Below are 22,476 nucleotides of genomic sequence, written 5' to 3'. Positions count from 1 at the left end.
CACGCCCCACTCGCTGGTTGGGTATGCGCAGGCGCGCGCGGAAGTGGGCCGTAGGAAGAGGAAGTCCCGCCTCTGGCTCTCTGTTCGGGAGGCACACCACGGAGGAGACGGTAGTGGCTTGAAAACGCGGTCACCATCATCATCATGTGAGGCCGGGCTGGGTTTGGGTGGCGGCAGTGGGATTGAGGGTGTAAGTTTGGCCACTTACCGGTTGAAGTGGGTAGGCAGAAGTGGGCGCGGAAGCAAACATTTGGGGGTAAAGTGGCGTATCTTTCTACTGATGAGTTGCGAGGGGACGTGGGGCCTTTGAAGGATCCTGACTTCGGGAGCGGGGACAGCTTTATCAGATAACAGGCTGGGCTTTCCCAAATAAGCAATCTTATTGAAGTGAAGTTTAAGAGGAAGCGTTTTTACGAATTAAAAACCTGGGAGATGAGGAGTACGGACTTGTAGGAAAAGCGGTCTTAAGGTAAGAGGCGTAGCTGGAGACAATTGGCTTTTCGATCACATCCGCCATTGGTATGGATAACGAGTTATGGGGATGATTTTACTTATGTAGTCACTCAACAGTTATTTATTGAGTTGTTTGTGTATTAGGCTGCTTTAGACGCATAGCTTATATCACTGAATTACTCCACTCTCCCCAAGGGAAAAAAAATCCTCTTCTACATCTTACGGGATGGGAAGAGGCAGGCAGGAAACGTGCTGGTAATAAATCCGTAAATTCTAGAATGTGTTAGGGAATAGGGTTTTGAATAAAGAAATAACAGAGCAGGGTAAAACAGCGTGGAATGTCTCTTGTGAGAGACAGAACGCATGAAGGAGGCAACACTTGAGCAAAAACCTGAAGAAAGTGAGAAAGCAAACTGCAAAGGTACCTGGGGACGTACCTAGGCAGAGGGAAAAGTGAATAGAGGGGCCCAAGAAGGTTTGCCTGATAGCTTCAAGAACCACTGAAGAGGCCATTGTGCCTGGAACAGAGTGAGGGTAAAAGCTGGGCTTTACTGTTTACACTGAGAGGGTACTCAAGAGTGAGATGATTCTTGACACCACCCTTGAGACTGCTCTGTGGAGGGCGAACTGTTGGGGAGCGTGGGTGGAGGCAAGGAGACCTAGGAAAGATGATGGAGGTTTAAGCCAAGGTAAGAAATTCAGATTCTGATAGGTTTTAGTGGCAGATGGCAGGATTTGCTGACAGATTGAATGTAGGATGTGAGAGAAGAAAGAGTCAAGTTGCTCAAAGAACCAGAGGGATGGAGTCACCACTGACAGAGATGAGGAAGGCTGTGGATAGTATTAAGTTGGGGTTATGGGGGGTCTGGAGTTCAGTCTAGGTCATGCGAGGATTGGAAATATCCATTAGGCATCCAAGTGGTGATAGCAAGAGAGAGGACTGAGTACGAAGAGAGGGATATGTGTCGGGGAGACACCAAGGGAGAGGCCATGAGCACCCAGGCTATGGGCCTGCTCACCTCTGGGTTCCATACTTGTCTTTTCAGGAGTCTCCTCAACAAGCCCAAGAGTGAGATGACCCCAGAGGAGCTGCAGAAGCGGGAGGAGGAGGAGTTTAACACGGGGCCGCTCTCCGTGCTCACGCAGTCAGTCAAAAACAACACTCAAGTGCTCATCAACTGCCGTAACAACAAGAAGCTCCTGGGCCGCGTGAAGGCCTTCGACAGGTGAGCACCAGGGTCTGGGGAGGTATGCTGTCCGGGCCTCAGTTTCCTTACCTGTGAAATATGCGTCATAATAATATCCCTCAGAACAGTAATGAGGCTTCAGTAATACTATGTATGAAAAGCACTTGGCTCAGTACCTAACACATGATAAATGCTCAGTAAACACATGCAGCCTTTAGTTAGCATTTGGGAAGTGCTTTCCTCACCGTAGATTACTATATAGCAAGATACAGAGCTTTCCCAATTTTTTTCTTTTCTTTCTTTCACTCAGTCATAGTTCCCTGTATCCTCCTATTCCTTTGTGTGTGTGCATGAGGGCTAAGTCACTTTGGTTGTGTCTGAATCTGTGCAGCCCTATGGACTGTGGCCCACCAGGCTTCTCTGTCTATGGGATTCTCCAGACAAGACTACTGGAATGGGTTGCCATGCTCTCCTCCAGGGGATCCTCCCAACCCAGGGATTGAATTTGCATCTCTTATGTCTCCTGCATTAGCAGGCAAGTTCTTTACCGCTAGAGCCACCTGGGAAGCCCCCCATCCCTTTACCTTGCGTTAGTTTTTCTTCATAGCACTTACTACCACCTGACAGTATATTACAGGTGTGTTTGTTTACCTGCTTCGTGTTCTCCCTTCACTAGCCTGCAGAGCCCATGAAGACAGGGCTCTTACCTGGTTTTTTTTTCATTGCTCTAATCATTGTAAACGTTTGTTGACCGAGCTATTCCACACTGTCATCACACATGCCCATAAGAAAAATAGTGTGTTGATTCACTTAATTTTCACAACAGCCATAGGAGGCAGGCACCATGAATGTCTCCATTTTAGAGACGAGGAAACTGAGGCGCAGAAGGTGAAGTCCTTTGCCCGAGCCTCGGAGCCCTGGCTCTCCCCCTTCCCAGAGGCAGTGCCGCCCAGAGGAAGGGTCAGGACACACCCCTCACTCAGTCCTGCTGCCTCCCCGTCCCCACCAGGCACTGCAACATGGTGCTGGAGAATGTGAAGGAAATGTGGACGGAGGTCCCCAAGAGCGGCAAGGGCAAGAAGAAGTCCAAGCCAGTCAACAAGGACCGCTACATCTCCAAGATGTTCCTGCGCGGGGACTCTGTCATCGTGGTCCTGAGGAACCCGCTCATCGCTGGCAAGTAGGGCCTCCTCCCTGCTGTCAGAACTTTCCCCCTGGTTTTGCGAAGACCTGCCCTCTGTACTTGAAATAATAAAACTGTGCGTTTTTTCTAGCAGCCTCTGCCTGTTCCCAGGGCCTAGAGAGCAGAACAGACCCCAGAGAGGGGTGGCAGGGTGTGGGGCCAAGCATGGGCTCAGGCCTCTCTGAACAGGTGAAGAGGCCCAGGCTCTGCCCCTTCCAGGCCTTAATTTTCCCATCTTGGGCAGAGAGAGCTCTTGCGGTCTTTTGTGTTTAAACTTTTTTCTACTTTCTCATTGCTTTCTCCTCCTCCTCCCCACCTCTCAGTAAGTCCCTCTCACTCAAAATTTTTTTCACTTTTTTTTTTCTCCCATTTGTTCAAACAGTCTGTGCCCAGCCCTGTGTTGCCATGCTGGGGACACAGCAGAGCCTAGAAAAGCCCCCAATCTGCCCTCACTGAGCAGCTGCTACTGCTGCTAAGTCGCTTCAGTTGTGTCCAACTCTGTGCGACCCCGTAGACGGCAGCCCACCAGGCTCCCCTGTCCCTGGGATTCTCTAGGCAAGAACACTGGAGTGGGTTGCAGAGGTTAGAGCAGTTAGTACTCAATACTGAAGGCATTTGTCGCTGACACCTGCTGAGCTGTGCGAGCGCCAGGCCCTAGGCTCTGTCTGCTCCTATGTCTGTACACCTCTGAGCAGGCACTGTGATCCATCACCTCCAATTCCAGGGGCAGGGACTGAGGCAAAGAGTGGTGATGGTGCCTCCCCAGGGGAATCCAGCCCGAAAGTGGTGATGCCGTGATTCAAACCCCTGTTGTTCCTGAGCCAGTGGCTTAACCCCTGAACTCTGCTGCCCTCAGATCACAGCTTCATGAGCCCTGAGAGAAATTCTCTGACACATGTAGACAGGTGGAGGTGGGAAAGGTGGTCCTGGCTTATTGTGGGTGGATTAAGGGAAATCCCTTTAGTCTTTCTCTGAAGCATATCCATTATGCTCCTCCCACCCGCATCTCTCTCTGAGTTCTGTCTCTGCATCTCTCTTTGTATTCTCCAGAGAGGGCCAAGTGCCAGGCTGGTGCAGTTCCCAGGCATGAGGTCAGGATCCAAGGAGATGTCTGACACTGAGCTCTGGAAGGCACAGCCTGAGTTATCCCAAGAGCCCATCAGCAACAGAGCTGAGGACCCTGCAGTAGAAGAAGGCCTGACACAGGCAGGGCGGTGGCTGTGAGGTTATAAGGGTGCACGTCCATGTCTAATGGAAACACCCATCTGAGGGATAGATACCAGAGCCATCCCATTTTATCGATGAGACAGCGGAGGCCCAGAGAGGGTAAGCGACTTGCCCAGGATCACTCAGGAAACAATGGAGCCGAATTCAAACCCAGGGAGCCAGACCCTGTGACTGGGAGGGGGTCAGGATGGAGCCATGATATCCTAACTTGTAAAGCCAGGGTGGGGCAGTGGGGGGGGGGGGTTGGGGACAGTGCTGCTGCAGAAACCTTCCCCCTGGATTTGGTGATTGATCAGAGCCTGGGATAGCACAAGCCCTGGGGTCACAGTCCTGGGTTGGAGTCCCGGTCACACATCCCTCCTGTCTTCCCCAGGAAGTAGCAGGTCCTTTCCCTGCTTTGCCAGGCTGACAGCAAAGATTCTAGCCTAGGGCTAGAGCTGATGACCCTGCCTGTCATCAATCATCGCTATCCAACCATCTGCCCAAATAGTTTCTGATCCCCTCTTCCAGTTCAAGTGAATGAAAGTGGCAACAGGTTGCAGGAAAAGCAGTAGGCAAACCGGCCAAATGTGTTCTGTGCACTGGTGAGATCCTCTTAGGAACTTCAGGCCATCCTAGGATGTCCGTGTGATCATTTCTGTTTTCCTGAAGTGAACCTGAGGCACAGAGAGGTTAGGAATTTTCCTCAAGTCACACAGCTAAATAGTAGCCAATCTAAGATTTGAACCAGGCTGGTTCCTGCAGCATTAGTATTCCTCCACCGTCTTCCTAGAGAAGCGGCTTTCAGAAAATGTTGGGTCTGTGGACTTCCCTGATGGGTCCAGTGGTTAAGAGTCTGCCTGCCAATGCAGGGGACACTTGCATTGTGTCCGAATCTAACATGGGTTCGATCCCTGCTCTGGGAAGATTCTGAAACTACTGAAGCCCTCCGCTGCTGAGAAGCCTGTGTGCCTAGAGCCCAAGCTTCACAGCAAGCGAAAGCACTGCCGTGAGGACACCACACTACTGCAACTAAATAGTAGCCCACAGTTGCCGCAACTAAAGAAAGCCCCCGTGCAGCAACGAAGACCCAGCACAGTCACTAATTTTTTTAAAAAAAGAACATGATCATCACATGCACAATTTTAATCGTACACACTACAAATAGTTTGAATACAGGAGATCGCAGGAACATTCCCAGTTGGGGCTTCTCTTAGGCATGGAGAATGGTGACGGCATGGTGTCCATGATCTCTTTGCGACTCTTGAATCTCTTGGAAGTTAGGCAGCGCTGCTCTCCAGAGGGCACAAGGCCACCAGTGGCACCTGGCCACACAGCCTGCCCTCCCTACTGTCATTTCTCTTATGGCCTGGCCAAGATTTCCCCACCCCAAAAACAACTGTTTTCTCATCCTTTATTTACAAGGACACAGCTCTCAGGCCCTCACCTTCCCAGAACCCACAAAAGGGACCCAGGAGGGCCGAATGCTTCAAAGCACATTGAATTCAGCAGCTGTGAGCCATATCTGTCCAGAGAACTGGGGACCCCAAGGAAGCGAATCAACAACACCCAGGTGCTAACTGAATCTAAGTGTGTGTCTGTGGTGGGGAGCGATTTAGGAGTGAGAGTTGTGTGTGTGTATATATATATGTGGCCCGGCCACATTGAGGCTGCTGGCTTCCATCCTAAATCTCATAGTTCCCAGGGGCCACCAAAAAGGGTGGGTATGTCTCCAGGTGGCATGGGCCTGGCCTCCCATTGTAGATTTCAGCTCTGATGCCTGCCATGAAATTGCTTCTTTCCACACTCAGAATTCTCTCTGGACCCCAGTGCCCACTCACATTTCTATCTCTAACCTTTCCTGTGAGTTCCAGACCCTTATTTCCAGCTTAACAAGTCCAGACAGCACTCCTGGTACTCCCCACCTCAAACCCCATCTCCCTCTCTCTTTCCTCTCTCCATCCCAAACTGAGAAGTCATCCCTGAAATTTCTCCTTCAGCAAATGCTCTCAGTTCTACCTTTAAACTAGCTCTAGAATCCAACCATTTCACACCCTATGTGGCTGCCACCCCAGCCCTGCTAACATCACGTCCCACCATTATCAGACTCCTGACTGGGCTCCCAGCTGCCCCAATAGCCCCTAATAATCCATCACCCCACAGGGCAGACGGAGCGGTCTGTTAACACCTTAGCCCATTCCACTAGGAGACACTCCAAAGAATCTTCCATGAACTTGGAATAAAATGCCCACTCTTCTGACCCCACCTGGTTCTCTCCCCCCATTTGTGGGCTCTGACTTATCCCGCTCCAGCCTCCTAGGTCACCTCTCTTTTCCAGACACAGCCAAGCTCCTTCTTGCTCCAGGGCCTTCGCAGGTGTTCTTTCTGCCTTAAAACCTCGCCTACCAATTCTTTGTAAAGCTGCCTCCTTCACCTCTTTTGGGCATGACTTCAAAGTCGTTTCATCAGAGAGCCCTGGACCACACTAGGTCCCCTTCTAACCTTTCTTCCTAAGCCATTCCACAGTGTACATAGTCTAATTTGGTTTGGCCTCACCTCCTGTTTCCCCTACTCAGTTGTAATCTCTAGAAGAACGGGCTTTTCTGTTTGCTTTCCCGCCCCCAGCCCTAAACCCGCGCCATTTGCCCAGCACTCTCCAAGCCAAGCCTGGTACACAGCAGGCGCTCAATAAATACATGCTGCGTGGACCCAAGAATCCCGCTATCTAGCAGTAACTTTCTAAGACGTCGTTGGCCTCACCCCTAGGACCTGGGAGGGTCCTCGAGCACAGAGCGCTGCCGGCAGCGACCTGGCCCAAGCCGGAGCCGGAAGGCAGGGTCCGGAAGGCAGGCTCGGGGCGCTGGCGCGGCTCCTCGCCGAGGCTGTGGCGCAGGCGGCAGCGGTGCCAACCCCGGCGGATCTCCGACTGCACCTGAAACCGGACGGCGCTCAGAGGCGGCGGCGCGCGCGCCATTCCCTGCGCGGCCGGCAGAGGGCGCGGGCGGCGGGCCGCGGCTCTCCCTACCTCCTTGTTGATGAAGCAGTAGAGGACGCTGACCAGGAAGCCCTGCGGTGGGGGGAGTGGGGGTTAAACTGGGAGCACGGGCAGGGTTATAAACACCCCTCAATGAGCTCTGACCCTTTACAGGCCCAAACCACCTCGCCCGTCGCCACAACGGTCCTAGGTTATTGCAGTCACCCTTTCCCTGGCTCCTGACTTTCCCCCTCCCCTTGCCCTCCCCAATTTGCAGAGCCATCAGGACTGGAGATTAAGAACATGTAACCCCAGAGGCTGACTGCTTGGATGTGATCACGGCTTCCCACTTTCTTCCCCACTTAGGCAAGCTGCTTAACCCCTCTGTGCCTCAGTTTCTTCATCCGGAAAATGGAACAATAATACAGCACTCCAGTGTTCTTGCCTGGAGAATCCCAGGGACGGGGGAGCCTGGTGGGCTGCCGTCTATGGGGTCGCACAGAGTCGGACACGACTGAAGTGACTTAGCAGCTGAGATTTAAGGTGTTATTACTATAGAAGAAGCTCTAGTGCATGGACATAGTTAAACCTTTTTCTAAATCTTATCATAACTTACTACATGACATATTGGATTTATTTATTTGGCCGTGCTGCGGGGCTTGCAGGATCCTAGTTCCCAGACCAGGGATCGAACCTGGGCCCTTGACAGTGAAAGTGCTGAGTCTTCACCACTGTACTGCCAAGAAATTACATAATAATAAACTTTAATAGGCACATCCAAAAAATTAATTTTGAAATTATTTTTATATTTATAATAATTTAGAAATTTAGATACATATAAAATATATTTATAATTAATAAAGTAATTGATACATTAATGCAAGACAAGGGCTTCCCTAGTGGCTCAGATGGTAAAGAATCCACCTGCAATGCAGGAGACCCAGGTTCAATCCCTGGGTCGGGAAGATCCCCTGGAGAAGGGAATGGCAACCCACTCCAGTATTCTTGCCTGGAGAATTTCAAGGACAGAGGAGCCTGGCAAAATCGGACACGACTGACTAAGCATGCAGTAAGATATCACTTATCATATTATCACTTTCCACAATCCCAGTAAAATCCAGCTCTGATCACGTTCCTGTGTTCCCATGGCTCCCAACTGACTCAGAGGAAAAGCAAAAGGTCCTCTCTAGGCCCAAGGATCTACCCAGGTATGTCGCCTCTGTCCTACCCACCCACCCCCTGCTTCAGGCCTGCTGGCCGCGAGAGTGCCATCGTGATTGGTACTTTCTCCCACCTCTGGGATCTTGCACTTGGCATTTCTCTTCCGAGAACATTTCCCCCAATATCTTCCTGGCACATTCCCTCATCTTCGGGTATCTGCTCTAGTGTCTTTTCAGCAAGGCCTTCCCTGACCCCTGTCCATTATCCCATTCTTTGTCATCTCTATTTTCTTGCCTTCTCATCCCTCCCTCCTTTAGGTACATCTCACCATCTGACATTCTGTGTCTTTTACTTATATAGCATCTTTAGCATCTGTCTCTCCCACTAAAGGAGAGGGACCACTGGGTTGGCCATATCCCCATAGTAAGCCTGGAAAAGTGCTTGGTATATAGTAAGTGTTCAATACATTTTTGCTGAATTGATAAATGAACAGCCAGCCTTTTAAAGTGAAACTAGTATTGTCCCCACTTTAGAGATGAGAAAACTGAGGCCCAACAAGGTAAAGCAGGATGGAGGCTAGGGTAGGACAAGCATGGGCAGGGTTGACCTTAAATATCAGTGGATATCTCCTTCCATTTGGCATGTTAGGCACTTCATATGCTTCGCCTTTTCCCTGGCCCTGAGGGGAAGGTCACAGACCTGGGAAGTGAGGACCCAGATTTGGTCCCAGCCCTGGCTGATCTCAAAGCCCTCGCTCTTAACCAGGAGGCAGTAACTGCTGCGGCTGCGGGTCTGCTGCCTTCTCCCTGCTTCCCCAGTCAGGACGGAAGTATAGAATGAATGAAAAAAAATCCCATCTTCGGGGAGGGAGGTGGGAGGGGGTTCATGTTTGGGAATGCATGTAAGAATTAAAGATTGTAAAATTTAAAAAATAAAAAACTAAAAAAAAAAAAAAAAGAAATGCAAAAAAAAAAAAAAAAAATCCCATCTTCGCAGCCCATTCTGCAGCTGCACCAAAGGATGACTCTAACCCTCGTTCCTCTCTGAGTAGGAGGACCCGAACTCAAAGGGTGTAGCTCTTGCACCTCACTTAGGCACCTGGAAAGAACTGAGGAAGATTTCAAAGCCGAGCTTGGCCAAGCGCAGGGCACCCCGGGCCTGTTCTTCAGTCACGGGAGCAAACACCACCTCGTGGACGCCCAGCAGGGGCACCAGCGTCAGCGTGGAGCGAGCCAGCCTGCGGGTAGAGGGTGGCAGTCGTGCCAGGGGCCTAAGTCCCCCACCTTGCCTCCAGTCACCCTCCCCTGCGTCCCCACCTCAGTCGGTAGTCCGGGCAGCGCATCTGTCGCGTCCTCAGCTTTGACACGAGGATGCCAAGGATGCGGACAAAGATGAGAAAATTAATCTGCGGGGGGGTAGGGGGGTAGAGGAGAGAGAGAGACTGAGCCAGTTCCCCGCCACCTTGGCTTCCCAGGATGGGAAATTCTTGAGACCAGCCTGGAGGAGATGGGACCGGCCGTACCAAGATTGTTAGGAGAATAGGGGTTCGTATGATCCACCAAATGGCTTTGATATCGTTCCGCTCCCAGCACCTGGAGGAGGGGGCGTAGATAGACTAGAATACCCTAGACTCACAGAATTGAGCACTTAATTTCCCCACCTTCTTTAAGGCCACACCCACTGCTACTATTTAGGCCCAGCCCTCATCCCGCCCCTTGCAGCAGTCCTGGAACCCATCTTCCTAAGCGACTGGTTCCTTTAGACACCCTCCCAGGCTCCTAGAAGCAATTAGAACCTCCCCACGATTCCGTCTCGCCCCGCCCACGTCCCTCCAAGGACCGCCCACATCCCTCAAAGCCCCGCCCACCCCAGACCCGCCCCACCCCAGACCCCGCGACTCACTGCGTGTTCTCGAACAGGTACCTGACGATCACCCAAGGAATGACGAAAAGCGTGGGGGCCCCTGTGCAGACCCCAACCCCCGCCCCCCACCCCGCCGCAGCTGTCAGAGCGCGCACGGGCCCTGCCAGGCCCAAGACCCGCGGAATTCCCCCGCCGGGAAGGGGAGGCAGAGAATCCTAGAGAGGGGTGGAGACCCCCTCAGGCAGACCAGCTGGGTAGTTTGCGGGAGGGGAAGCGCGCCGCTGGGCAGGGCAGGGGGCAGAGTCGGGGCTCACCCCAGCCGAGAAGCATGTAGCAGCGGAAGTGGCCCTCCTCGGAGCCTCCCACGAGCACGAGGAGACTGTGCAGGTAGATGCCTTCCACCAGCAGCCACGTGTAGTTGGCACCCACGCAGTACTGGGTCACGATCTGGGCCGTGCGACAGGCAGCTAGGGCCTAGGGGGTGACCAGACAGGAGGAGGGGGCAATCAGGGTCCCCTCCAAGCCCATCTCTTGTCATCAAATATTCTCTTCCCATTCTGTATCACCGAAGGATGATAAAGCTATCCTTTCCTCACTCACTCTGTTCTCTTTCCCTACATGAACTCTCCTACTCTAACCTCTTTAACGATTGGTATCTTCCCTGGAGAAGGAAATGGCAACCCACTCCAGTAGTCTTGCCTGGAAAATCCCATGGACGGAGGAGTCTGGATGGCTACTGTCCATGGGGTCGCAAAGAGTCGGACACGACTGAGCGACTTCACTATCTATCTATGTTCCCTGGAAGCTCAGCTGGTAAGGAATCCGCCTGCAATACAGGAGGCCCTGGTTCGATTCCTGGATCGGGAAGATCCGCTGGAGAAGAGATCGGTTACCCACTCCAGTATTCCGGCCTGGAGAATTTCATGAGTTCCCCCCAGATTCCCCTGAATATGGACTCTCCCACCCCATCTCCTAAGAATTCAACTACACCTTTCAAAACGTTTTTCTCATCACCCACCAGCACATGGACTCTCCCACCCGCTTCGCTTTCAACAATTGGTATGGCCCAACTTGCTGCCCGACAGGTTCTCTCCCCACCCGCCCCTAGTCTCTCCCACCTTGTCTCCCTGGAACAAATTGGTATCTGCCAAATCCCCCCATCGGTTAGTTTCTCCCATCCTGCCAACTTCTGTCTGGCCTCTAGCAGGGGCCTCTCTTATTGGTGCAAAACTCCAATGACCGGTGAGATACCGAGAGAAAGGAATGGAAATGTTCCAGTAGAGGAGATAACGGGATGAGAGAGTTCAATGATGGGGGAGGCTGAGTAGGGAGGGTCCCTCTCTAGTTGTGTCAGAAGGGTCTGGAGAGATGAACAATGGATAACATTATTGTTCTTTTTGTTGTTTCCTTGTGCGTGGACTGTAGCCCACTAGTCCCTTCTGTCTGTCCATGGGATTTCCCAGGGAAGAGAAGTGCAGTGGGTTGCCATTTCCTTCCCCAGGGGATATTCCCGACCCAGGGATCGAACCCATGTCTCCTGCATTAGTAGACAGGTTCTTCACCATTGAACCACCAGGCAAGCCCGGTTGATAGGGTGAAAATTGTTCAGTCATGTCTGACTCTTTATGGCCCCATAGACTATACAGTCCATGGAATTCTCCAGGCCAGAATACTGGAGTGAGTGGCCTTTCCCTTCTCCAGGGGATCTTCCCAACCCAGGGATCGAACCTAGGTCTCCTGCATCGCAGACAGATTCTTTACGTTCTGAGCCACAAGGGAACCCTCTGGCCCTACCAGAGGAGGCAGAATCTCAGTTTGAGAAAGAGAAGGATGTTGCTCACCTGGTTCCACAGGGTAAGGACCTGATCCCCAGGGTAGGGGCCAGGGGGAGGAAGCAGACGGTCTCGGGTGAGGATGGCAGCTGCCCGCAGCATGAAAGACGTGAACAGGTTGATGTGGATGTAGTTGCGAGTGCAGCGCAGCCGCCTGAGGGATTTGGGAGGCAGTCTGGGGGCCTGTCCTTGGCCACACAGAGTCCCTTAAATTACGTCCCAGCCCTCCCCACAGAACCACCATTGGATACTTGTTGCCAGTGGAGCCTGACTACCCCATCTTTCTGGGAAAACTGAAGCCCAGTCTCTGCTGCTTCTGTTCAGGGTTGGGGGTTCCCACCTGAAGATACTCAAGATGAGCAAGGCGAACAGCAGTGTGGCAAGAGACAGGGAGTAGCCCACAGTGTACACAACCTGCAGCCGTTCCAAGGCCAGCCTTTGGTCCTGGGGGTGGAGGTGGGGGAAGAGGATACAGAAATAGAGCTCAGCTCCCGCAAGCCACAATGGCTGAGCCCGGACCGAAAAGCCTGCATGCCGCAACTAGACCCCGCTCACCACAACTAGAGAAAGCCTGCACAAAGCAATGAAGACCCAGTGCAGCCAAAAATTAATGAATAAATTTTAAAAAGAGATAGAGCTCAACTCCTGCCCTCAGGCCATAAAGGAGCTGCTCTTTGTTCATATTTGCACCCCAATTTTGGGGGGGATCTATCAACCTTTTTTTGAGTGGGGCATTCCACCCCTCAACCCCAGGGCTGGGCATGTGACCAACGAATCAAAGCATGCTATCTAACACCACGCGCGCGCACACACACACACACACACAGAGTGACTACTCAAGGGCAGGTATGCTACTCAAATCAGGCCGATGACGGTCAGTCCTGAGACATTAAGTTGGAGCTATTGAGAAAAAAGCTCAGTCTGCCTATAGCATTGCCTGCAGGTGGACTGTGAGCCTGGTACTGATGGGGGCCACCTTTTCCACCACCACCCCCCCACACACACACACACAAAAGAGGACACCATCATAGAGAAAAATAGAAGTACAATATGGTGAGAGAGATTCCCAACTACATCATTTTAGCACCTAGATCCAGCTGTACCTGAAGCTGTAGCCTTATAATTTTCAATCACAAAAGCCAATATATTTTTCTTTCTCCTTCAAGAAAGGAGTTGAAATTGCTATCACTTTGAACCCAGAGTCCTGAATGGTACAAGGGGTTTCAGGCTCTGTCTGAGCTGTTCTACTGCTGCCTGGAAATCATACCCTTAAATCTCTCCTCTTCTTACCTGAAAAACCCCATTTTTCTCTGGGTTTTCACACTGAGAATGGTCTCTCCAAGGTCCCCATTGGCCATCACTGCCACATTGGCGGAGGACAAAGCCTTTAGCCACTGAGGGGAATCAGAGGCACACAGACAGAGATGGAGACAGAAAGGCAAACTGAGACAAAGGCAGAGAGAGAGATCCAGTGATGATGATGATAAACCATAATATAGCATTTTACATATAATAATTTAATATTCATAACAAGCCTATGAACTTGGTATTGTCATAAACATCAATTCACAAATGAGGAGTTGAGGCATAAAGAAATTTCACTGGAAAAGACTCTGATGCTGGGAAGGATTGAAGGCAGGAGGAGAAGGGGACGACAGAGGATGAGATGATTGGATGGCCTCACTGACTCAATGGACATGAGTGTGAGCAAACTCTGGGGGACAGTGAAGGATAGGTGCGCCTGGCGTGCTGCGGCCCATGGGGTCACAAAGAGTCGGACACAATTGAGCAGCTGAACAACAACCCCAGGTCACACTGCTAGTTAGGCAAGGAAGACCAAGATGTGCAGAGACAGACTCATGAAAAGGAAAAAAAAAATAACCTGGTGGCCGTCAGAGAGCTACAGAGACAGAGAAGGGACGTTATGTGGAGAGACACCCAGCCCAAGAGGACCAGGGGAGCTGCGGGGAGTGGGACCAGGGTTAGGAGGGAGATCTTTGCTTCAGAGGTGGGCCTGGGGTCCACCCGGCAGCTCACCGTGGCCATGCCAGGGCAGATACCAAGGGCAGGATGCACGGGCAGTGGCGTTGGGTGCAGTGTAGTCCCAGCAGACGTACATATCGAAGGACCCGTTACAGGCGAGGCCTGGGGTGGGCGTGGGGGCCAGAGTTCGGACAGACCTGGGATAACTCGACCCAAGGAGTCTCTGCCCCGCACACACAAGCCCCGCACAAGCCCCGCCCACCTGGAGTGGTCGCGTCCCTGGAGTGGAGCTCCTTCTGAGCTCCTCCCACCAGGCCCGAGGCCCCGCCCATCTTTCGAGCCTTGCTCTGGGTTCCTCCCACCAAGCAAGTTCCCGAAACAAATGCTTCCCAGTCTGCAAGGCCCTTCCTAGACTCCACCCCAAACCCTGCCCCCTTCACCGTCCACTTTAGGTCCCACCCACCGAGTGTAAGCCCCACCCAAGACACCTCCGCTCTCAAGCTTCATCTCTGGCTTCTCCCACGTGGCCCACTTTTACCCCAGACCCCCAGACTTCTCTTTCAGGCCTCGGCGGCGTGTCAGTCCCAAGCCCATCCCTCTCAGCCCCAGCCCTTCCCTTGCCCCTAGTCCTCCACCCCTGTCACACCTGCTGGGGGCTCCGAGGCCTCCAGTGTCTCCTGGCACTCCCTGCGGTACCGCTCCCAGCGCTGATATAGCTCTCCCGCTGTCTGCCCCTCAGAGCCTGCCTACAAAAAGAGAGAAGAAAGGACCACACACCCCCACACCTCGGCCCGCGCCCCGACCCCAGCTCCCAGGCAGCAAGATCCCTGAGGGCCAGAGACACCCTGGAGGGACTTGAAGCGGCTGTCCTGTTTTGCTCAGGCATCTTGGGTGGCTTCGAAACCTCTTTTAAGTCTTGAGGGGTGCCTAGAAACCACCAGGGGAGTTGCTGTGGGGAACTAAAAACCTTCAGGAAAATGAGACGGAGGTGGCTGGAAATTATCAGGAGGATTTGAGGGGAGTGGGGGGTGGGGGAAGATGAAGGACTAGAAACAACCATCAAAATTTGAATCTGGGCTGGTGGGGAGCCTTGAAACAATCTTCCCGGTGGGATACGACTTAAAACCGGCCCCAACATCCCTCCAAGCCTTGAGATCCTTGGCTCCTCTGGTTCTCACCTCCGCGCTCCGGAGCAGCGGCTCCCACAGCGAGAGCAGAAGCAGCAGCCACCAGGGTGGACAGGTGGGCATCGTGTAGGCAGCAGGGCATGGGGAACGAAGGGTCCGGTCACGCGAGGTCTGGGGGTCCGAGGAAGAATCAGGAGCCTCTGCCTCCTCTCCCAGCGCCAGCGCCCTCCTCTCCCCGCGCCAGCGCCCTCCTCTCAGGGAATCACGTACCCCGGAGACAGCGCCCCCCACAACTACGAGGGATGATCTGGGGCCAGGTAGGGGGGTGGGGTGAGCCTTGAGGAGTGGGCGGAGACCGATCTCCAACACCTGATTCCCCGGCCCGCCCCCGGCTGTTGCTGGGGCAGCGGTGATGGAAGGAGGGTGTTTGCGGAGGGTGCGGTTGCCTTAGAGCTGCGCTGGAAGGGAAACTCCAGGGTCACCCGCAGTCTAGACCTAGAGACTCGAGGGAACCTGGTGACCACCTTGGAGAGGAGGGCATGTAGCTCGAAGTGACTCTTGGACTTCCCACTCTCCCAGCTCAAAGGGTTTTCAAATCACGGATAGGAACCCGACCTTCTCAGACTTTCCTGGCTGTGGGTAAAACCCAGAGTTAATGGGACAATGGCTCTCCTTAGGGACTAGGAAGATGAGGGGCCCAGATGCTTGGAAACCAGTCTACCCCCAACACCCCACAGCCGGCCCCACGCAGGGAAAGGAGGAAACAGGAGGATGTCGGTTGGAGCCCCAGAAACACACGAGTCAGAAATGCTTGAGACAAACATAGAAATGGAGAGACACAGAGACAGACAGAAGGAGACACGGCCAGAGATCAGGGACCACAAGGGAGAGGAAGACAGAGACAGAAATGTGGGCTCGGAGACAGAGAGGAGGTAGAGACATGGAGAGACACAGAGAATGGGGGAAAGAGACGGAGATACAGAACTTGCGGCTAAACAGGGATTTGCGATGTGGAGACAGAGATTACTGAGAGATAGACAGAAGGACATAGACCGTGCGCACAGAGAGGCTGAGACCAAGGCACAGAGCGAGAGGGATCTGGAGACGTGCGGGGACAGGGGCAGGGGGATGGCTGAGATAGGGGAGCCCTCACCTGTTCCCAGCTCTCCTCTCAAGCACTTGCTTCTGACGCCGCCGGCCTCGCCTGGGCTCCGCAGGAGGTGACAGCCTGGGGCAGGGGTAGGGGGCGGGGCCAGGCCGGGCCAAGGAACAGGAGCGGGGAGCTGGGGCAGAGACCTGGCGCAGGGGGCCAGTCATCTGTGAGTATCACAGCCACTCAGGGTCACGTGGGGGAGCAGAGTCACAGAGTGAGCATCCCGAGGACCCCCTCTCCCAGCGCGCATAGCCTCTCACGTTGTCCCACCTGTCCCATCCAGCCACCACACGTGGGGCCATGTCACACACGATCTCATACACTGAGCTGCCGAGAGGCACAGAGTCTTAAATACTGCGCCTCACCGAACGTGTTCTTCATATTCATTCATAGTCCCACAATCCAGCGTCACACCCAGTGAACCACAGGTTCTCCCCTACAGGTTGACAGTCGTCCACAGTGACACCCAGCCACGCACTCTGGGCATAGTCTCCTGCACTCACACAGCAACACAATCACAGCTTGCTACAGTTCCCATGATGCTTGTCCACCACACATACGTTCACGCCATCATTAACTCATGTCACTGATACTGTCTGTCTGCCCCCACTGGCCTGAGTGCCCCCAAGAGAACAGGGAAGGCATCTGTCACCACTGGGGCCCCAGTGTCACTCAGCACAATTTGGAGCCTAGAGCAGAGGCTGTTGATGACATAAAGGCCAACAGTTATAGGCGATTGTCATACGATCCTTTAATGACAGTCTGAAAGTTATATATACAATGTTACACAATTCCACTCATTAACGTGCTCACACAACGTCACACACTTCACATAATTACCAAGAGTCCTCAGTCACATTCCAACAACACATGTTCCCCAAGCGTCACTAAGGCACACACTCCCATGAGCTCTGGATGTTACACTGTCATCCTCACTCACACCCAGTGCTAAGACATACTGTCCATCACAGTATGGGGCTCAGTTTGTCCATCACAGCCTCTTTGTCTTTGAGACTCGAGGGAACCTGGTGACCACCTTGGAGAGGAGGGCATGTAGCTCAAGTGACTCTTGGACTTCCCACTCTCCCAGCTCAAAGCGTTTTCAAATCACAGATAGGAACCCGACCTTATCAAACTTTCCTGACTGCGGATAAAACCATCCAGCCTCACTTGCACTCACAAGTCGTATATAGCCACCCGCAGTCACACAGTTGTGCACAGGATTGCACACTATCCTCCTACCACCATGCAGGAACCCACAGCCTCACATGGTCTCCTGGTCACAGTCACCACTGAATCACACACCTCCTCAGAGTCTCCACTTCCAGTCTCTTCCTTTGCCCTAAAATATGGAAAATATTTGGCTTAGAAACTGAATCCCGGCTCTCAGCACTCACTTCCCCCTTGAATGCAAACCACCAATTCCTGCACATTAATCATACTAGTAGCATTCATGAGCACACAGTCCCCGGGGAGCTGGAAGATAAATGGGGCAGAGGTGAGCCTGCCCATTTTGCAGAGGAGAAACTGAGGCCCAGAGGCCCCAGGAGGGGCAGAGAGTAAGGAGTGGCGTGAGATCCAGCACTAATGGCTGGAAGGAAACCAGTCTCGGGGAGGGGGAGTGACATGGGGGCTCCTGGCTTCCTGACCTCCAGCTGGCCTCCTGCTCTCTGCCTCACATTCCTGGCGCCCTCTGGGTCCTGGGAAAGGCTCGGTTCATGGAGTGGAGAGGAGAGGAGTCTGAGAATGCCGGGCACCTCCTCGGGAAGAGGCTGGGGTTGGGAGGGAGCCTCTCCTTGGTCCCAAGAGGGTCTGGGGTCACTTGCTGGGGATGGGAAGGTGGGGAGAGGCTGGAAAGTGGGAGGAGAGAGACTGGGGGTGGGAGGGGGAGGCAGGGGAGAGGAACTGAGGTGGTGAGGAAGACAGGAAAAAAAAACAAGCACCAAGAAAGAGCAGAGACAGGAAGAGGCAGAGATGAGGGAGACCAGGAGAAAGAGAAAGAATCAAGAGAGACAGACAAGTAGAGAGAAATATACAAAAAGAGAGAGACAGAGAGAAAAAATCAAGGAAGACAAAACGGACCAAGAAAGGGAGAGAGAAAGAAGAGATACAGTTTGTAAAGATGGGCCCTGAGGAGAGACAACCCGGACAGGAGCCTGGGGATGAGCGGGCTGGCCCCTCCCTCCTCAGTCCCTCTGGGCAGAATAGAACACTGGGTCGGGGTGGGCGTGGAGGACAGGAGGAGGGGTGTCTGGGTCCCCGACTGGCCCCCTGCTCATCTCAGCCCTCCTGGGGGCTTTTACATTCTCCCAGGGCCTGGGGAGGAGGCAACAGGGCCTCAGGGGTAGCCACACGGGCCCTCTCCAGTCTCCACGCTGAGGGCTTTGGAAGCTGCAGGTAGAGAAGCAGCCATGCCCTCTCCCCTTGCCCTTCTTCTCTCTCCATGATCCGAGAATCTCTTCTTTCTCCTTTCCTCCAAGCCTGCGTGCAGTTTTCCCATCTTCCTCCCTTGTGGGCTGGGCTGTCTTTTCTCTTCTCTTCCCTCCGGATTTCCTTCTGCCCCCTCCTCATTTCTCTTGCTCACTCCATCCTCCAGCTCAGTTTCTTCTTGCCTGTCTTGAAGCTTTCTCCTTTCTCATGCCTCTTTTCCCATCGCCTCTCAGGGTGTCTGTCTGTTTCCCTTTCTCCATGTCCCCTGGTCCCGGGTCTCCAGACTGTTGTTCCCTCCACCCTAGCCATGACCACCAGGCAGTGTGCCCCCCCCAACACCTCAGGATGCCATGGTGGGGAGGAATTGGGAGGGGGCTGTGCCTCCCCCCGTGGGGCTGCCCAGCTAAGAAGAGCCTGCAGGGAGCAGGCGGGGGCCTGGAGTGCCGGCAGATGGTGCAGGAGAAATGAGGCAGAGAGAGATGGGGAGAGGGGGGCCCCATAGGGACTGAGGCCAGAAATGGGAGGCTGAGATGGCCCCCTGAGGTTCAGGACTGCGGAGAGACAAGGCCTCGGAGAGAGACACACACATGCACACACACACACACACACACGACAAACAGAAAGAGATGCAGAATGTCAGAGACAGCCTGAGACTGAGAAAGACGCAGCTGAAAATAGAGAGATCCTTAGAGAGAAGGAGGGACAGAGATTCAGAGAGGGACCTAGGAGTGACACAGGATCTGGTGAGGCACAAGCAGACAGGGCTTCAGAGATGGGGGCACACGGAGAGAGAAAGGTGGGCACAGGACCCAGAGACAGACAGGGACCCAGAGACAGAGCTCCAGAGATGGGGCACACGGAGAGAGAAAGGTGGGCAGAGGACCCAGAGACAGACAGGGACCCAGAGACAGACAGAGACCCAGAGACAGGGCTCCAGAGATGGGGCACACGGAGAGAGAAGGGTGGACAGAGGACCCAGAGAAAGACAGGGACCCAGAGAAAGACAGGGACCCAGAGACAGACAGAGACCCAGAGACAGGGCTCCAGAGATGGGGGTACATGGAGAGAGAAAGGTGGGCGGAGGACCCAGAGACAGACAGGGACCCAGAGAAAGACAGGGACCCAGAGACAGAGCTCCAGAGATGGGGCACACGGAGAGAGAAGGGTGGGCAGAGGACCCAGAGAAAGACAGGGACCCAGAGAAAGACAGGGACCCAGAGACAGACCTCCAGAGATGGGGGTACACGGAGAGAGAAGGGTGGGCAGAGGACCCAGAGACAGACAGGGACCCAGAGACAGAGCTTCAGAGATGGGGCACACGGAGAGAGAAGGGTGGGCAGAGGACCCAGAGACAGACAGGGACCCAGAGACAGAGCTCCAGAGATGGGGCACACGGAGAGAGAAGGGTGGGCAGAGGACCCAGAGAGACAGGGACCCAGAGACAGAGCTCCAGAGATGGGGCACACGGAGAGAGAAGGGTGGGCAGAGGACCCAGAGACAGACAGGGACCCAGAGACAGAGCTCCAGAGATGGGGCACACGGAGCGAGAAAGGTGGGCAGAGGACCCAGAGACAGACAGGGACCCAGAGAAAGACAGGGACCCAGAGACAGAGCTCCAGAGATGGGGCACACGGAGAGAGAAGGGTGGACAGAGGACCCAGAGACAGACAGGGACACAGAGACAGGGCTCCAGAGATGGGGCACACGGAGAGAGAAAGGTGGGCAGAGGACCCAGAGAAAGACAGGGACCCAGAGACAGAGATCCAGAGATGAGGGCCTAGAGAGGCCAACACTGAAAGCACGGGACCCTGGAGAGCGACAAAGACCCAGAGAGATGGAGACATAGAGACAGGACAAACACCTAGAGAGACACAAAGACGTGGAGAGATATAGAGATGGAGACCCAAAGAGAGAAAGCAAGAGGACAGAGAGAGAGACTCGGAGAGATGAGAGCAGAGGTACCCAGAGAGATAATCAGGGACAGAGACGAAGAGACGTCCAGAGAGAGTGCAGAGGGTGGGGGGAAAAGACTTGGAAAACGCCTATAAGTGGGGATGGATCAACTCCCCAAGGCTCGATCAGGCAGAGGTGAGGCAGAGATGACGCCTGGCTCCCCTCACCCTCTTCCAGGAGGGAGGGTGCTCCCTCTGGCTCTGCCTCTCCTCCCTCCTCCCTTGCCCCCCGCTCCGAAACACGTCCCCAGTCTCCATAGCAACTTTCCCAGATCCTAAGGGCAAATATTGTCCTGGACAGAATCAGCCGGACTGTGTTGACATAATCTCTTGCTGGTGGGATAGGGGCTCCAGGGAACCAAGAGGCCAGGATCGGTGTGTGTGTTGGGGGGTGGAGCAGGAAAGCAGAGGGACTCTCAGCTGGGGCCGGGAAGACAACTTCAACCTCTCCACACCTCGGTATCTAGGTAGGTGCAGTTTCCCCCCCCCCCCCGCCCCGGGGGAGAAGCCGCTGGGATATGCAAACCTGAAGTCCCGGCTGCCCCCTGGTGGTGGTGCGTGAGCCGTCAAGCCCATTTTTTTGGCATCACGGAAAGCAGGCTGACCGAGACATTTTCCTCCTGGTTATTTATTTATTTATTTACTTATTTTATTCTGGCCGCGCGGGGCTTCTGGGATCTTATTTTTCCGACCAGGGATTGAACCTGGGCTCTCGGCAGTGAAAGCGCGGAGGGAATTTCCTGTCCTGGTTTTTAGAATCTGGCTCTTCCTCCCTCTCCCCCCAGCCCCTACTCTGATCCAGTTCGCTTCTGGCCCCCCGTTCTGCTGCCCCAGTCATGTCCTTCTTCCTTCCATCCATCACCCCCTGCCTCGACCTCCCCAGGGCAGCCAGGCTGTAAGAGTGGTCCTGCTAAAGCACAAACCTGCCGTGGTCCCTCCCCTGTTTAGAACTTGCCATGGCTCCCCAGTGCCCTCAAGAGAAGAAAGCTCAGGTTCCTCTCCACAGCCTTCCAGGCCTTTGCTGAGCTCTCCAGCCCTCTCTCCATCACTTCCCAACTCTTCAGACTCTTTCCCACCCCCTCTTACCTCAGTCCCAGCAGTTTTCTCTGCCTCAAATACCTCCACCCAATTTCAGTCGAGTCCTCCAAGCTCACCTCAAAATTAGCTCATTCATTCAACAAATAATGATTTCCTCTCCTGGATCGTGAGCTCTGAGAAGGTAGGGCTGGGGCTGTCTCAGTCACTGCTGGGTCCTCAGCATCTCCCAACGCTGGTTCGGCACAGAGCTGGGTTCGGTTTACTTTATTGGGTACTTGTTTTTTCATTTTTTTGGCCATGGTGTGAAGTGTGTGGGATCTTTATTCCGTGACTAGGGGTCAAACCTGAAGCTCAGAGTCTTAACTACTTTACCAGCATAAAGAGGTTCCTTCATTGGGTACTTGTTATTTATCAGGCCCTGGGCTTGACAATGCTGGGAACCCCGATGGCCAAGATAGCTCTTGCCCTGCCTTCACGGAGCTCCCCACCCAGACATAGACCTAAACAAACAGAAGGAGAGGTTGAAAGAGAAACAGGAAGACAGAAAGAGTTGGAAAGACAGAGGGAAAAAAAAAGACACTGAGAGAGAGAGAGAAAAAAAAACACAGTCCCAAATCAGAAATACTGCTACTACTACTGTTGTTGAGTTGCTCAGTCGTGGCCCACTCTGCGACCCCACGGACTGCAGCACACCAGGCTTCTCTGTCCTTCACCGTAACCCAGAGTTTGCTCAGACTCGTGTTCATTCGTCAGTAATGCCGTCCAACCATCTCATCCTCGGTCTCCCCCGTCTCCTCCTGCCTTCCATCTCTCCCAGCATCAAAGTCTTTTCCAATGAATCAGATCTTCCCATCAGGTAGCCAAAGTGTTGGAGCTTCAGCATCAGTCCTTCCAATGAATATTCAGGGTTGATTTCCTTTGATATTAACTGCTT

The 22,476-nt window shown here is 53.6% G+C and overlaps 2 protein-coding genes across 4 annotated transcripts; one reads left to right on the top strand and one right to left on the bottom strand.

The window, feature by feature from the left end:
- Positions 1-82: 82 nt before the first annotated feature.
- SNRPD2 (small nuclear ribonucleoprotein D2 polypeptide) lies at positions 83-2,916 on the top strand. Its single transcript, XM_004015323.4, has 3 exons — positions 83-146; positions 1,500-1,679; positions 2,650-2,916. Coding segments are annotated over exons 1-3 (357 nt in total). The 5' UTR covers positions 83-144; the 3' UTR covers positions 2,825-2,916.
- A 2,241-nt stretch (positions 2,917-5,157) lies between these two features.
- Positions 5,158-16,153, bottom strand: GIPR (gastric inhibitory polypeptide receptor). Of its 3 annotated transcripts, XM_042232194.2 has the most exons (13): positions 15,021-16,153; positions 14,489-14,588; positions 13,897-14,004; positions 13,150-13,253; positions 12,200-12,303; positions 11,869-12,013; positions 10,342-10,501; positions 10,067-10,127; positions 9,687-9,756; positions 9,481-9,569; positions 9,263-9,401; positions 7,055-7,096; positions 5,158-6,961 (listed from the first exon to the last, which is right to left on the bottom strand). In XM_042232194.2, exons 1-13 carry the CDS (start codon positions 15,090-15,092, stop codon positions 6,755-6,757), a joined length of 1,401 nt encoding a protein of 466 aa, XP_042088128.1. In that variant the 5' UTR covers positions 15,093-16,153; the 3' UTR covers positions 5,158-6,754. The 3 variants fall into 3 exon arrangements, with proteins under 3 accessions (XP_042088128.1, XP_060254109.1, XP_042088127.1); XM_060398126.1 differs by having other exon boundaries at positions 9,481-9,756; XM_042232193.2 differs by having other exon boundaries at positions 5,158-7,096.
- Between the last annotated feature and the right edge of the window lie 6,323 nt (positions 16,154-22,476).

The sequence above is a fragment of the Ovis aries genome, chromosome 14 (genome assembly GCF_016772045.2).
Source record: "Ovis aries strain OAR_USU_Benz2616 breed Rambouillet chromosome 14, ARS-UI_Ramb_v3.0, whole genome shotgun sequence".
NCBI lineage: Eukaryota > Metazoa > Chordata > Mammalia > Artiodactyla > Bovidae > Ovis > Ovis aries.
The sequence above is the reverse complement of the archived record's forward strand: the minus strand, read 5'-3'. Positions and strand labels throughout refer to the sequence as shown.

What these genes read in the sequence shown, in the direction of transcription:
- SNRPD2 (XM_004015323.4), top strand. An exon ending in CGCGTGAAGGCCTTCGACAG is followed by an intron (nt 1,680 to 2,649) that starts GTGAGCACCAGG and finishes CGTCCCCACCAG; the next exon opens with GCACTGCAACATGGTGCTGG.
- GIPR (XM_060398126.1), bottom strand. Translation starts at nt 15,092, where the DNA reads ATGCCCACCTGTCCACCCTGGTGGCTGCTGCTTCTGCTCTCGCTGTGG. An exon ending in GGCCTCGGAGCCCCCAGCAG is followed by an intron (nt 14,005 to 14,488) that starts GTGTGACAGGGG and finishes CGCCCACCCCAG; the next exon opens with GCCTCGCCTGTAACGGGTCC. An exon ending in TGCCCGGACTACCGACTGAG is followed by an intron (nt 9,402 to 9,480) that starts GTGGGGACGCAG and finishes CTCTACCCGCAG; the next exon opens with GCTGGCTCGCTCCACGCTGA.